Source organism: Bos javanicus, chromosome 7, assembly GCF_032452875.1.
Source record: "Bos javanicus breed banteng chromosome 7, ARS-OSU_banteng_1.0, whole genome shotgun sequence".
Lineage (NCBI taxonomy): Eukaryota > Metazoa > Chordata > Mammalia > Artiodactyla > Bovidae > Bos > Bos javanicus.
In genome coordinates, this window is record NC_083874.1 from 20318550 (window position 1) to 20333125 (window position 14576).

Sequence of the window (14576 nt, forward strand, 5' to 3'; positions counted from 1 at the left end):
ATGGAATCCTGTTCAACCTTATGTGGCAACCTGGATGGGAGGGGAGTTTGGGAGAGAATGGATACATGTAATGGATGGATACATATATGCATGGGTGAGTCTCTTCCTTGTTCAGCTGAAGCTATTGCAAAGTTGCTTGTTATTTGGTTATACCCCAATACAAAATAAAAAGTTGAAAGAATCCACCTTCTAATGCAGGGGACCTGTATTTGATCCCTGGTCAGAGAACTAAGATCTCACATGTTGCAGGACAACTAAGCCAGAAAACTAGAGAAAAGCCCTTGTGCCACAGTGAAGACCCAGAACAGCCAAGAAAAAAAAAAAAAAAAAAAAAGACTTGAGAATTTGGACACAGACGTGCAGGCAAACAGAACCCATGTGAAGATGGAGGCAGAAATGCGGCTGATGTGTCTACAAGCTGAGGGATGCAAGACTGCCAGCAAACCCCCAGGATCCACAAAAGAGGCCTCAGGGGAACCAAGCCTGCTGGCACCTTGACCTCAGACTTGCAGCCTCCAGAGTTGTGAGCAAATACATTTCTGTTATTCAAGCACCCCCTCCCCAGTCTGTGATACTTGGCCACCGAAGCTCTGAGAAATGCACCGAGAAACTGAATTTTTAAAATTCATTTTAATTTTAAGTAGCCACATGTGGCTAATGGCTACTTTATTGGACAGCACAGTCAACATGTCCATTATGCCATCCCCTATCCGGCAGGGGAGAAATGGAGGCTCAGAACAGAGCTGTCCCTTCTGGAGTGGCAGACAGGATGCTGCCCCAAGGACTTGGCAAGACATAGGCAGAAAGACCTGTGGGCGCTGTCTCAGCTGGGCGGATGGAAACAGAGAACTTCCCACTAGCCAAAAGTGGCTACATTCAGAAAGTGTCCCCCTGTAGCACTGTCTGGTACCATTGCTGAGAGTCCTGTGGAGTGCTTAAATTCTAACGCATTCAAAGTTGATTTCTTCAGTCCCATTGACCTCTTATTGAGGGCTCAGTAGCCATGTGGTAGGGAGGGTTCCCATACTGGGAAACACAGATGTAGAACATTTCCACTATCGCCGGATGTTTCTTTGACACACTGATGCCTGCTCGCCACAGCAAAAGCACTGAGCAATCACCGACAGCTCCTGCGGTGAGTTCCGTCTGCCATCAGCCCATTTTACAGATGGGGAAGGGAGAGGCAGTTAGTACTAAAGCATCTCCCTCTCTGTTGGACTCCAGGCTGAGTCCCAAAAGATGCAGAAGCCAGAGGTGGGGGGAGGAGGCTGCCCAGAACCCAAGATGAGAGATAGGGCAGGCAAAGGGGAAGTGAATGGGAAGGGGTGGGTGTCAGTGTCACCGCCCCCACTCCCCCTTCTGGTAGCCTCCCAAAGCTTACACACACCTTCAACAGAGTGGATCGGTCACACACATGTGTGTACAAGCACACACCCTCAGACAAGAGGCCTGCTACACGCAAGGATATCTGCACACCAGCGCACTCTGCTCACCGGCACAGCTTTCTCTGCCCTCAACCTCTCTATCCCTCTCTGTCTAACACACACAGATAGTCTCACCCGCACCAAACCCCTTGCCATCACAACCACACCCCCCAGCACACAGACCCATGTCGCTCCCTGGCCACTGGCCCAGCTCCAGCAGACCCACAACCCTCATGCATTCACCCTGACACCCCCTGTGAATAAAGGACCGCACCATCTCATCCCACCACTGAATTTCCCTGTTCCCAGGGCATCCACCCACTCCCCCCCAGCCCACCCCCAGAGAGGGGCTGGGACTTCCTCTGAGTCACACAGGAGCGGGGTGCACACAGCAAACCCATTGATCTCCAGTCCAGCGTGCTCTCGGTTCCAACCAGCCGTTGCCTCCCACTCCACAACAACCATAGGAAACCCACTTGGTGACAGCAGCCCCAGGAGGCTTCCGGGAGCATGGCGGGGCCCTGGGATGCAGGCCCCTGGTGGCTAACTGGTTCCTTCCTCTTCTTCAGGCCCGACTGCAGCATCCCTGCACGGGGATCGAGGCTGCTGAGCCTCCACCCCGACTGTGCCTTCAGACACTCCGCACGCTAGAGACACTGGTCAGGGGCTCCCGCATCCGGAAGCTGTGCGATCGAGAACCCCGAAAGCTGTCCCTCGGCCTCAGTGAGCTGTCGGTGTTGGAGGCTGCAGAGTGGGCCTCGACGGCCTGAGCCAGGCAGTCCCCAGGCCCTCGAAGCCCTAGCCGGAGACATGCACCGCACAGGAAGCCCACCACGGCCCGGCACACCTCCCGGCTTCGGAAGGAGTAGATGATGGGGTTGACCGCCGAGTTGAGCACGGCCAGTGCCAGGATCCAGTCCATGCCCCTCAGGTACTCCTGCGCCCAGACGTTGGAGCCGAAGATATCGGCCAGCAGCAGGCCGAAAAGCGGGCCCCAGCACACCACGAAGGCCACCAGGATCATAAGTACCGTCTTGAGCAGCCGGCGGGCCTTGCGGCGCGCCGGGGTGCTGGGCGCCTTCTGCCCATTGGCGCGCACCACTCGGAAGATGGCCCCGTAGAGCACCATGATGGTGGCCAGGATGCAAGCGAAGACCACTACGCAGAAGAGGATGTAGTCCTTGGAGTAGAGCGGGAGGAGACTGGAGCAACGTTGGAAGGCGCACACGCAGTTCCAGCCGAGCAGGGGCAGCAGGCCGAGGAGCGCCGCCAGCAGCCAGCACAGCCCGATGAAGCTGCACACGCGGCCCCGCTTGGTGGCCCCGCTCTCGGCCACCGGCCGCACCATGGTGGCGAAACGCTCGCCGGCCGTGAAGAGCAGGCTGAAGGTGGAGGCGGCCAGCGCCATGAAGAGCAGGCCCTCGCGCAGGAACCACTGGGACGGCGCCAGGCGGAAGGTGTGCGCCCCCGACAGCAGCACGTTGGCCAGGTACGCGGCGCCGGTGAGCAGGTCGCTGAGCGTGATGTTCACGAGGCAGTAGTAGACCCAGCGCCGGGAGCGCATGCGGCTGGCAATGGCCACCAGCACCAGCATGTTTTCCAGCACCACCAGGCAGCTCACGGCCACGAACAGCCCTCGAAGCACCCCCAGGCCGACCTCCTCCGCCCCGGCGCGCCCCGCCAGCCGCCCCGAGTGGTTGTAGTGCAGGACGATGAGCCGGCTGTGCCCGCCGGCCGCCAGCAGCTGGCAGGACTCGGGGTCCCCCGTCGGGGTCCCCGTGGCGTTCATTGCGGTCCCCCTCCCCGAGGGCAGACTGAGGCCCCGGGGTGGGGTGGTTCGTTCGCCCCAGGCAGGGTGGAGCCGCGAGCCTTGCCCGGCCTTGGTTTCCTGTTATTTGAAATTTCCTGTTATGTTCAAGGTACCCCCCTGGGTGGGGGTGAGGCTGAGACGGGGAGGGGCATCCAACGGTCGGCTCCCATCCTTACTCCCAGAGGGCAGGGCGCTGCGGTCACCCCCTGTCGCCCCCTTCCGGTCCTCGAAAGCCCATTGAGGGTGGGGTCCCCGCCCCGACCCCCTCACTCCCTCTAGAGGGTGGGTAACCGGTTCCTTTGTGGCACCCAGGCTGGACGACTCTCCCGCCCCCACCAACAACTCCTTGCAGGCCGGACCCACTGTTCCATCACCTGCTCCTCAATCTATCCAGGCCCGCCTGGCACATAGTAGGTGCTTAATAAGTGTGTACCCAGTGGCCGCACACACAGAAGCACTGCCAGCTCCCTCATTGGTGCAGTTGTACCCCCATTTTATCCTCACAATAGGGCCAGGACCAAACAGTTCTGAGGGGAAACTGAGGCCTGGAGAGGGGCAGTCCCTGGGAAACCCTGCAGAAGACAACACAGTGGGGAAGTGAACCCCACGCACCCACGCAGGTCTGGATGGGAGGACCCTCCTTACCCGGGTCTTCTGTTGCTTTCCAGCCCCTGAGCTGACCTTGCTAGCAGCAAAGCTGCAGGGAACCCCTACCCAGGGCGGCGCCTCACCTCTGGAGGGAGAAGGGGCTCACAGAAGTGGGGAGCTCACACCCCAACTGCTCGACCTCCCTCAGACTGACTCAGCCTGAGAAGGTGGAGGACCGAGGTGTGTGGGGACCAGGTGGGGGAGAGGAAGTGGGGGGTGACATGTGAAGTGATGCTGGGGGAGCCTGAGGGGGGAGGCACAGCCCTGGCCAGTGTCTGAGGGGAGTGGCACAGGCATCTGCGGGGCTCCCTAGCCCCCCTGAGTGGAGGATGGGCAGGACGTGGGGCTGGAGGGCAGCCCTGCAGCCCTCCCCTGAGTTCACTGTTCAGCCTGGAGCAGGACAGTTACAGGGAGGGGAGGGGGGCTGCACTGAGAGGCAGCCACATATAATCACTGGAGGTGACCAAGCAGAAACAGATCTGAGGTGGGAAGGGGATGGGAGGAGGGGCTATGCAGGCAGGTCGGGAGAGCGAGGAGGGCAAGAGCAGCGAAGTCTTTGCTCAGGTACTACCCTGTGCAGTAGGACCACCGAGCCCCAGTCCCAGCCTCACAAGGGACCCCTGACCCAGGCACACTCAGAGAGAGACACATGTATAGTCTGAGCCTGGACCCTGGACTGAACCTTGACCCCAGGCTGAATCCTGTCCTTGGTTGAGCCCATGACCATAGGCTGACTCCAGCCCTGACCCCTGACCCTTGCTGAGACTTGACCCTGAACTGAGCCCTGATTGCAAGCTAAGCCCTGATCCTATTGAACCCCAACCCTGACTAAACCCTATCCCCAGGTGAGCCCCTGACCCAGTCTGGAAGAGCAAATTGAGAACTAGACTGAAATGTTATGAGAGAGCAGGATTTGACTAAATTGAGGCCAAGCTGTCCAACTGTGGTGACCTTATGCCATGGATTACCTGCTGCTTAGGTGAAAAGCCATATGTGCATTATAACTTATTTAACCTTACAATTATCCTTATGTTACAGAAGAGCAGTCCTCCTTCAGAAATTAATCCTTAAGACACAGCTCTAACAATACCCAAGTGAATATGGAGACAATTATTAATTGTCATTTGTAAATGCAAAATATTGGAAGCAACCCACATGTCTGTATACAGGACAGAGACTGATGTACTACACTGCACTTCAGAGTGGAGTACTACACAGCCATGAAAAAGAATAAGGTCTATTTCTGTGATGGAATGGGGTGACTTCCAGGACATATTGTTAAGTTGAGGGGGAAGTACAAGAGTATAGGTAATATGTTACCTTTTGTATAATAAAGAAGAGGGAATAAAATATCCACATATCTGCTTGTTTTTGCAAAATGAAAGGTAAAGCAAAGAGCAATCAAATTGGTTACCTACAAGTGTGACTGGGACTGAAATTTAAGAAAGGAGGGGATACCATCGTTTGTATTTTCCTTTTTGTATAATTTTTAAACTGTTTATTGCTTTCTATATTCAACAAAAATTTATATCAACAACAATGGAGGACAAAAACTTTAAGATGGAATATAGAGACATCCCTGGTGATCCAGTGGTTAAGGCTCTGTACTTCCACCGCAGGGAGCATGGGTTTGATCCCTTGTTGGAGAACAAAGATCCCACAGGCATGCAGTGCAGCCAAAAAAAAAAAAAAGGGATATAAGTAGAAAACAAATGAACCGAATGATATTTCAAATGAAAACCATAACCCCAGAAATAGAAAAGAACCAGCTTATGCAACTTGTGGACACGGTACTGATTCTAAAGACAAAAGGAACTGCAAAAAATATTTTAAACTTGGTTCAGTACATTGGTGTGTTCCGGAGTGGCACAGGCATAGTGATTCTGAAACTCTCATGTATATTATGGGACTGAGCAAACTAGCAAGTGTGTTGATATTATTAAGAATCAGGTCTTTCCTGGGGGAGAAAGAAAGTGCAAAGATGAAATGGAAGAATCCCATGGGAACAGAACGAGATTAAAGTATCTGCGTGGACTTGATAGTTAAACAAAAATCTACTTCCTAACTCTGTCCACTGAGACAACCCAATAGGAATGAGTGCACCTAGCACCTAATCTTGGCTTCTAAATATCATCCTCTCAGAAAGGTGGGAAGGGGAATGCAGGACTCTTGGGAGAAATGGCAGAATCCAGGATACAAGCTATATACAAGGTGAGGCTGGAATGTCTTGGTGCATCAAAGAGTAAGGAAGGGCTCCCAGAAGGATGGGACCCATCAGAGAGATACAGGCTGGACAAATCTGGGACAATTGATTGTGAACAAATGTTGTTCAGTCACTAGATCGTGTCACCGTGAACTGAAGCATGCCAGGCTTCCCTGTCCTTCACTATCTCCCAGAATTTGCTCAAATTTGTGTCAATGGAATCAGTGATGCTATCTAACCATCTTATCCTCTGTTGCCCCCTTCTCCTCCTGCCTTCAATCTTTGCCAGCATTGGGGTCTTTTCCAATGAGCCAGCTCTTTGCATCAGGTGGCCAGAGTACTGGAGCTTCAGTTTCAGCATCAGTCCTTCCAACGAATATTCAGGGTTGATTTCCTTTCGGATGGACTGGTTTGTCCTCTGTGCAGTCCAAGGGACATTCAAGAGGCTTCTCTAGCATCACAATGGGAAAGCATCAGTGAATGATCTTAAAATCATATAGACAGAAAATAGGATGGTGGATGCAGGGGCAGGGGAGGGAGAATTCAGATTTAGTGTTTAATGAGAAGAGAGTTTCAATTTTATAAGGTGAAAAGAAAGAGTTCTGCAGATAGAATGTGGTTGTGACATTTGCAAACATTAAGAATGTGTTCATTCAGTCCTATCTCTGAAATGGATGCTCAGCATGGTTCATTTATGTTATGTTTATTTTACCACAATAAAAAACAGTTTTGAAGGGACTTCCCTGGTAGTCTAGTAGCTAGGACCCCACGCTCCCAATGCAGAGGGCCCAGGCTAGATCCTACATGCCACAACTAAGACCCAGTGCAACCAAATAAATAAATATTTTTTAAAAATTAGAAAAAATAAATGATCTTTCCATATGATCCAGCAATTCCACTCCCAGGCGTTCACTCAAAAAGAGTTAGAAAAAAATCACCATTCGATAATTATCCCAGCAGTAATGGACCCAAACAAGATTGATCAGTGGAGGGCTTCCCTGGTGGCTCAGTGGTAAAGAATCTGCCTGCTAGTACAGGAGACACCAGTTTGATCCCTGGTCCGGGAGGATCCCATATACTGAGGAGCAACTAAGCCCGGGCACCACTACTATTGAATTTGGGCTCCAGAGCCAGGGAGCCACAGCTACTGAAGCCCAAGTACCCCAGATCCTGTGCTCCACAATAAGAGAAGTCACTGCAATGAGAAGCCCAGGCACTGCAAGTAGAGAGTACCCCCACTCGCCGCAACTAGAGAAAGCCTGTGCTCAGCAACAAAGACCCAGCACAGTGAAAAATAAATTCATCAGTGGATGTTAAAATGATTGGGTGGAAGTTTGAAGGGGAGAAGTAATCTCAAAGTATGTTCCTACAGATGACTTAGCAATTACAAATGCCTTACTTAGAACCCTAGTGAATAACTTCTTAACCAAGCCATCCAGGTAAACACACTGGGAATGAGGACAAATGGTCTTTGTGGGCCTCCTGATAGGAGGCACCGAGGAGGACACATTGCCTCCTGGATATTCCTGCCAAACACAGACCACCTGCATTTGATCGTGGGAGCCATCAGACAAACCCACACTGAGGGACAAGATCGGAACAGCTATTAAGTGTGTGTGTGTGTGTGTGTGTGTGTGTGTGTGTATGCGTGCGCTAAGTCACTTCAGTCCTGTCTGACTCTTTTGCGACCCCATGGATCATAGCCCACCAGGCTCCTCTCTCCCTGGGATTTCTCAGGCAAGAATACTGGAGTGGGTTGCCATGTCCTCCTCCAGGGGATTTTCCCCACCCAGGAGTCAAACTCACATCTCCTGCATCTCCTGCATTGGAGGTAGATTCTTGACCACTGAGCCACCTGGGAAGCCTGAAAGGTATTAAGAGACAATAACAGCAACAACAAAAAGCCTGAAGCTGACTCAGAAGAAAGGAGATCACAGATACATGAAATTATGTGCAATAAGTGATCCCCAACTGAATATACCACCGGTGGAGAGTGAGGGGTGGGGAGGGGAGCATTGCTATATAAGACAATATTAAAACAACTTGTGACACTTCCATACAGGCTGTATATTAGCTACTATTATTGTATCAGTGCTAGATTTCCTGAATTTGACCATCCTGATTACTTAACAAGACGTGTTTTTTTGTTTTGTGGGTGGGTCTTTGTTTTGTTTTTCCAATGCATGAAAGTGAAAAGTGAAAGTGAAGTTGCTCAGTCGTGTCTGACTCCTAGCGACCCCATGGACTGCAGCCTACCAGGCTCCTCCATCTATGGGATTTTCTAGACAAGAGTACTGGAGTGGCTTGCCATTGCCTTCTCCGTCCTTTAGGATTAACTGGCTTGATTTCATGCATTATTTGTTTTGTTTTTGAGTCAAAGTGCATGATGTCTCCAGCTCACTGTCAAATTATTTCGAAAAGATTAAGAAAAAGAACAAAATTATTTTGTGCGTATTCTTTAGGGAATAGATTATATACTTTTAGATTATGATTATAGAGAAATGTAAAGCAAAAGGTGAACTGTGGGAAGCTCTAGCTCAGGGATGGGCAGACTTCTTCTGCAAAGAGCCAAACAGTAACTATCTTTGGTGTTGAGGGCCAGACAGTCTCTGTCACAGTGATTCTGCTGTCATGGAGAAAGCTGGCCCCCATGATGTGTAAATGAATGGGTGTGGTTATGTGCCAATAAAAATTTATTTACAAAGCAGGCTTAGAGCAGGTAGGGAGCCCTGCTGACCTAGAGGAAGCCTTTATGGGGGTTCATTATCATCATCTTGCAACTTCTGTTGGCCTGAAATATTTTCAAAGTCAAAAGATAAGTGAAGAAAATGTGGATTTCCTAACTTGCGGTCAAGTGATGGTCTCTAAATATCAAGAAGAAGCAGGGGGACTTCCCGGGTGGTCCAGTGGATAAGACTCCATGCTTATCTCAGGGAGCCCAGGCTCAATCCTTGGTCAGGGAACTGGATCCCACGTGCTGCAACTAACTAAGACCCAGTGTAGTCAAATGAACAAAATTAATATGTTAATTAAAAAAAAAAGGAAACAGGGCTCCTTGGGGAAACAACCGGATCCAAGGCTGGGGCTGTGAAGTATGAGATGATCAGAAAGCGTCTCACTATGCCAGGACTATGAGCTCTTAAGACCACTGCGTCACATCACAAGGACTTAGGGGCCAACTTGAAGAGGCTTCCATTGGCTGGAGAAGGAAAATAACAGAGACACCACCTTGCAGAAAAATGTCCATATTGTCAAAAATATAGATTTTCCAGTAGTTATGTATGGATGTGAGAGCTGGACCATAAAGAAGGCTGAGCACCAAAGAATTGATGCTTTAGAACTGTGGTGCTTTAGAAGACTCTTGAGCGTCTTGGACAGCAAGGAAATCAAACCAGTTAATCCTAAAGGACGGAGAAGGCAGTGGCAAGCCACTCCAGTACTCTTGCCCAGAAAATCCCATAGATGGAGGAGCCTGGTAGGCTGCAATCCATGGGGTCGCTAGGAGTCGGACACGACTGAGCAACTTTACTTTCACTTTTTCACTTTCATGCATTGGAAAAGGAAATGGCAACCCACTCCAGTGTTCTTGCCTGGAGAATCCCAGGGACCGGGGAGCCTGGTGGGCTGCCGTCTATGGGGTTGCACAGAGTCGGACACGACTGAAGTGACTTAACAGCAGCAGTAGCAGCAATCCTAAAGGAAATCAACTCTGAATATTCTTTGGAAGGACTGAAGCTGAATCTAAAGCTACAATCCTTTAGCCACCTGATGTGAGGAGCCGACTCATTGGAAAAGACCCTGATACTGGAAAAGATTGAGGGCAGGAGGAGAAGGGGGCAACAGAGGATGAGATGGTTGGATGGCATCACTGACTCAGTAGACATGAGTTTGAGCAAACTCTGGGAGATAGTGAAGGACAGGGAAGCCTGGTGTGTTACAGTCCATGGGGTCGCAAAGAGTCAGACATGACTGAGCGACTGAACAACAAAGGGAAGAATAAGATGTACACTGTGTAGAAACACATCTAATGTTACATCCATGAGTTCATAGTGACACAAAGGAGAAAATAAAACCCTTTGGTGATCTTTTGTGGCTATTAAGGAACTAACTCATTATTATGAAAACTGCTAAAGAAAATCAAGAATCAAGCATTAAACTTTTCTTTCCTGCACAGCTTTTATTTCTGGGTAACCAATTACTTGATAGGGGAAAGATATTTTGATCATACTACATTAAAAATTTTTAATTGTGGTGAAACACATGTGGCGTTAATTATCACTAACCATTTTTAAGTGCCCAGAGTGGCTTTAAGCACATTCACATTGTCTTGCAGCCACCACCACCATCACCTCCAGAGCTTTCTCATCTTCCCAAACAGAAACTCTGTCCCCATGAAATATTGATTCCCCCTCCTGCTCCCCCAGTCTCTGGCCCCACCATCTCCTTCTGTGGATCTGACTCCTCTAGGGTCCTCCTGTGAGTGGAATCAGTGTGTGTCCTTCTGTGTCTGGATTACTTCACTGAGCAGAGCATCCCCAAGGTTCATGCATGTTGTAGTGTGTGCAGGGTCTCCTTCCTCATTGGGGATGAATCACATTTCATTGTATGGATGGACCGTATTTGTTTAACCATCCGTCTCTCAAGGGACATTTGGATTGCTTCCTCCTCTTGGCTATTAGAAATAATGCTGCTGTGAAGATGGGTGTACAAATATCTCTTCAAGACCCTGCTTTCAGTTCTTTTGAGTGAGCTGGGTTGTTGAAAAATTCCAGGCAATAAATGCAGAAGGAATGCAAGTATTCGAAGTCACCATTTTTGCAACCCCGATTGATGTATGTAAGTGATGATCATCAGTGGCCACTAAGATTATTAGTAGAGAGAAATTTCTCATTGGGAAGTTCACAATGGATGAGTCAGACCGATGCCCCCTGAACCCACTGGTCCATTTTAATGAGAAGAGAGAGAGAGACATACACACACACACACAGAACCAACTGGCTGTTGTGTTGTTACATGTTTCATGGAGAGAGATACACGGATACACAGAGAGAGAACCAACTGGATGTTATGTGTCATCTGCTGGAGCTCACACCACCTAGAAAGTCTGTTCATGTATCTAGGCAGATCATTCGCAGGGGTTACAGGGCACAGAGGAGCCCATTGAGCCACAGCTGGAAAGCAATCCACCAGTTAGGAAGCTGAGAAACTCTACCAGACAAGTGATCTCGTTTATTCAATAAATAAATGGCACACACAAAAAAGGTTGGGTGATAGTTATTGGTGAAAAGCTTCTTAAGAGATAGAAAAACCAAGGGGATTCCCAAGTGGTGCAGTGGTAAAGAACCCACCTGCCAGTGCAGGAGATGCAAGAGACATGGGCTCGATCCCTGAGTCAGGAAGATCCCCTGAAGAAGGAAATGGCAACCCACTCCAGTGTTCTTGCCTAGAAAATTTCAAGGACAGAGGAGCCTGGCAGGCTACAGTCTGTGGGGTCCCAATGAGTCGTACATAACTGAGCAACTGAACTGAACAGCAACCAAATGCCACATGTGGGCTTTGTTTGGGTCGTGACTCAAATGAACCAACTGTGGAAAAAAAACACAGGTAGCATTTCATCATCTGTGATGAGGCATTTCCCCACCAGGGCCCCAACCGTCTGAGAGGAACCCTGCGGGACTCTTGCCCAAAATGCATGGCGTTAATCACATTGTGAGCAAACCTCAGACAAACCCAAATTGTGGGACTGTTCTACAAAATAACCAGGCAGAATTCTTTAAACAGGCCATGACAAAGGCTAAGGAACCATCAGCCAGGAAGAAGACGAAGATCAGGAGGTGCAGTGTGGAATCCTGGCCCAGACAGAGGACAGAAGAGGGAAAAACTGGCCAAATTCTATCAAGTCTAGAGGTTAGGTAATAGCAGGATGGTTGATGTGAATTCCCCGGCTTCTATAACCTGGTTTGTAGCATGTTACCTAAGAGGTTCACGTCAGAGGAAGCTGGGTGAAGGGTGTTCTGGAACTCTGCACTATTGCTGCAACTTTTCTGTAAAACTAAAATGATTACAAAATGAAAAGCTTTAGGGAATCCCTTGGTGGTCCAGTGGTTAGAACTCCGAGCTTTCACTACCAAGGGCCCTCATTCAATCCCTGGTGGGGAAACTAAGATCCCACAAGCCATACAGTGGGGCCAAAAAAAAAAAAAAAAAACAACCTTTAGAAAAGATATTTACAAGACACATGGGGAAATGTGAGTACCCAGTGGATATTAAATACACAGGGATCATTGCTAACTTTTTTAGACGTGTTCACGTTGCATTATACTTTTTCTTTTTAGAAGTGAGTTTTGTCTTTTGCTTTTTACAATTCTGATGTGCTTTTAAGCTTTATTGGTATTGTCTTTTTGCTTGTTTTTGGCAGTGCCATGAGAGGCATGTGCGATCTTACTTCCCCTGCAGGGGCTGGAACCTGAGCCCTCTGCATTGGAAGCTGGGAGTCCCTAGAAAAGTCTTTATATTCTAAAAAGATGTGAATGAAATGGTACTATATCAGGGAAAATGAAAGTAACCAAGAGGCAGATTTCTCTGGTGACTTAGACAGTAAAGAATTTGCCTGCAATGCAGGAGATGCAGGACATGAGGGTTCGATCCCTGGGTCAGGAAGATCCCTTGGAGAAGGGAATGGCAACCCACTCAGACTTTCACTTTCAAGAGGCAGAAGGGGCAGGAAGGGAGGATGGAGAGATATGCATGGAACAGGGGTGACGAACTGTCACTCGTGGGATGACGGGGTTTGTGTACTAGGTTCAAAGTCAACTTAGCCTTCAGGCTTAGGGCTCGCAGCACTTTCAGGGGTCCATGGAATGTGTTAATTTTCATTCCCTTTTAAGATCTAAAGAGGAAAATGAATAGGCTAATCATGAATACATAACAACAAACCCAGTCTGGATTTCATCCTTCTGTCTACCTTCTTCTACTTCTACTACTGTCTACCTTCTTCTACTTCTACCTACTTCTACTGAAGATTTCCTTCAGTCTACCAACAGGGTTGTAAAAAATAATTTTAAATATTGTTTTATCAAGGAAGAAGCCTATGAAAACAAAAGTGCCTCAGACTCATGAGAGTCTTAATGGCTAGTCTCCCTGCTTTGGGAGGTTTGATATTTTCCATCTTACAAAGGTTTTATTTTATTTTTAAAAAATTTATTTACTTACTTGTTTACTTATTTGGCTGGACCAGGTCTTGGTTGTGACATGTGGGATTTAGTTCCCTGACCAGGGATTGAACCCAGGCCCCATGCGTTGGAATGCAGAGTCAACCACTGAGAAGTCCCTCCATCTTAGAGAGGTTCTAAAAAGAGTTGGGTGCCTGACTCAGACAGGGAACCAAGGTCATGCTGACAGCAGGTACTCTCACTATAGGGGCTTCCCAGGTGGCGTTAGTGGTAAATAACCTGCCTGCCAATGCAGGATATGTAAGAGATGAGGGTTCAATCCCTGGGTCAGGAAGATCTCCTGGAGGAGGGCATGGCAGCCCACTCCAGTATTCTTGCCTGGAAAATCCCATGGACAGAGAAGCCTGCAGTCTACAAAGAGTCAGACACAACAGAAGTGCCTTAGCACACATGCCTGCACTCTTGCTATAATGGGCCAAAATTTTCTTCACCTCTCTGCTCCCCTGGTCAAAAAATTAAACTTCAGTCTAATCACAAGAAAAAACATTAGACAAAACAACTAAAGGACGTCTGGCCAAACACCTGCTGGGAGACGGCTGAGGTCCTAACCCAGGTATGGTATCTGGGAATACGACCTTCTTTGGAAATAGGATCATTGCAGATACAATCAAGTTAGAATGAGGTCAGGTTCATCTAATTCAGTATGACTGGTGTCTCTGTTGTTGTTCAGTCACTCAATTGTGTCTGACTCTTTGTGACCCCATGGACTGTAGCCCACCAGGCTCCTCTGTCCATGGAATTCTCCAGGCAAGAATACTGCATTGGGTTGCCATTTCCTTCTCCGGATGTCTCTGTAAGAAGAGCAAAATTGGACACAGACACACACAAGAAGAAACAGCCATGTAGGGACAGAGGCAGAGACTGGAGGGATACTGCCACAAGCCAAGGGACACACAGAGCCACCAGAAGCGGGAAGAGACAGGAAGGACCTTCCCCTGGAGCCTCAGTCTCAGACGCTGCCTCCAGAACTCTGAGAGATTACATTTCTGTGGTTTTAAGTCCCTCTGTCTGGGGTACTTCATTACTGGAGCCCTGGACAAGCCACAGAGCTGACCAGCACTCTTCAAAATGGTCAAGGTCATCAAAGACAAGGAGAGTCTGAGAAACCATCCCAGCACAGAGGACCTTAAAGAGATGCGATGACAAAATGTCATGAGGGATCCTGGATGGTGTCCCAGGACAGAAAAAGGGCATTAGGGGAAAACAGGAAATCAGAATATAGAGTAGACTTCAGTTAATAATGTTTCAATGTTTGTGTG

The 14576-nt window shown here is 48.8% G+C and overlaps 1 protein-coding gene across 1 annotated transcript; it reads right to left on the reverse strand.

Moving 5' to 3' along the window:
• Nucleotides 1–611: 611 nt before the first annotated feature.
• On the reverse strand, nucleotides 612–11209 carry S1PR4 (sphingosine-1-phosphate receptor 4). The gene has a single exon (XM_061422714.1). The coding sequence runs from the start codon at nucleotides 3211–3213 to the stop codon at nucleotides 2056–2058; it is 1158 nt and encodes a 385-aa protein (XP_061278698.1). The 5' UTR covers nucleotides 3214–11209; the 3' UTR covers nucleotides 612–2055.
• Nucleotides 11210–14576: the final 3367 nt, after the last annotated feature.

What these genes read in the sequence shown, in the direction of transcription:
- S1PR4 (XM_061422714.1), bottom strand. Translation starts at nt 3,213, where the DNA reads ATGAACGCCACGGGGACCCCGACGGGGGACCCCGAGTCCTGCCAGCTG.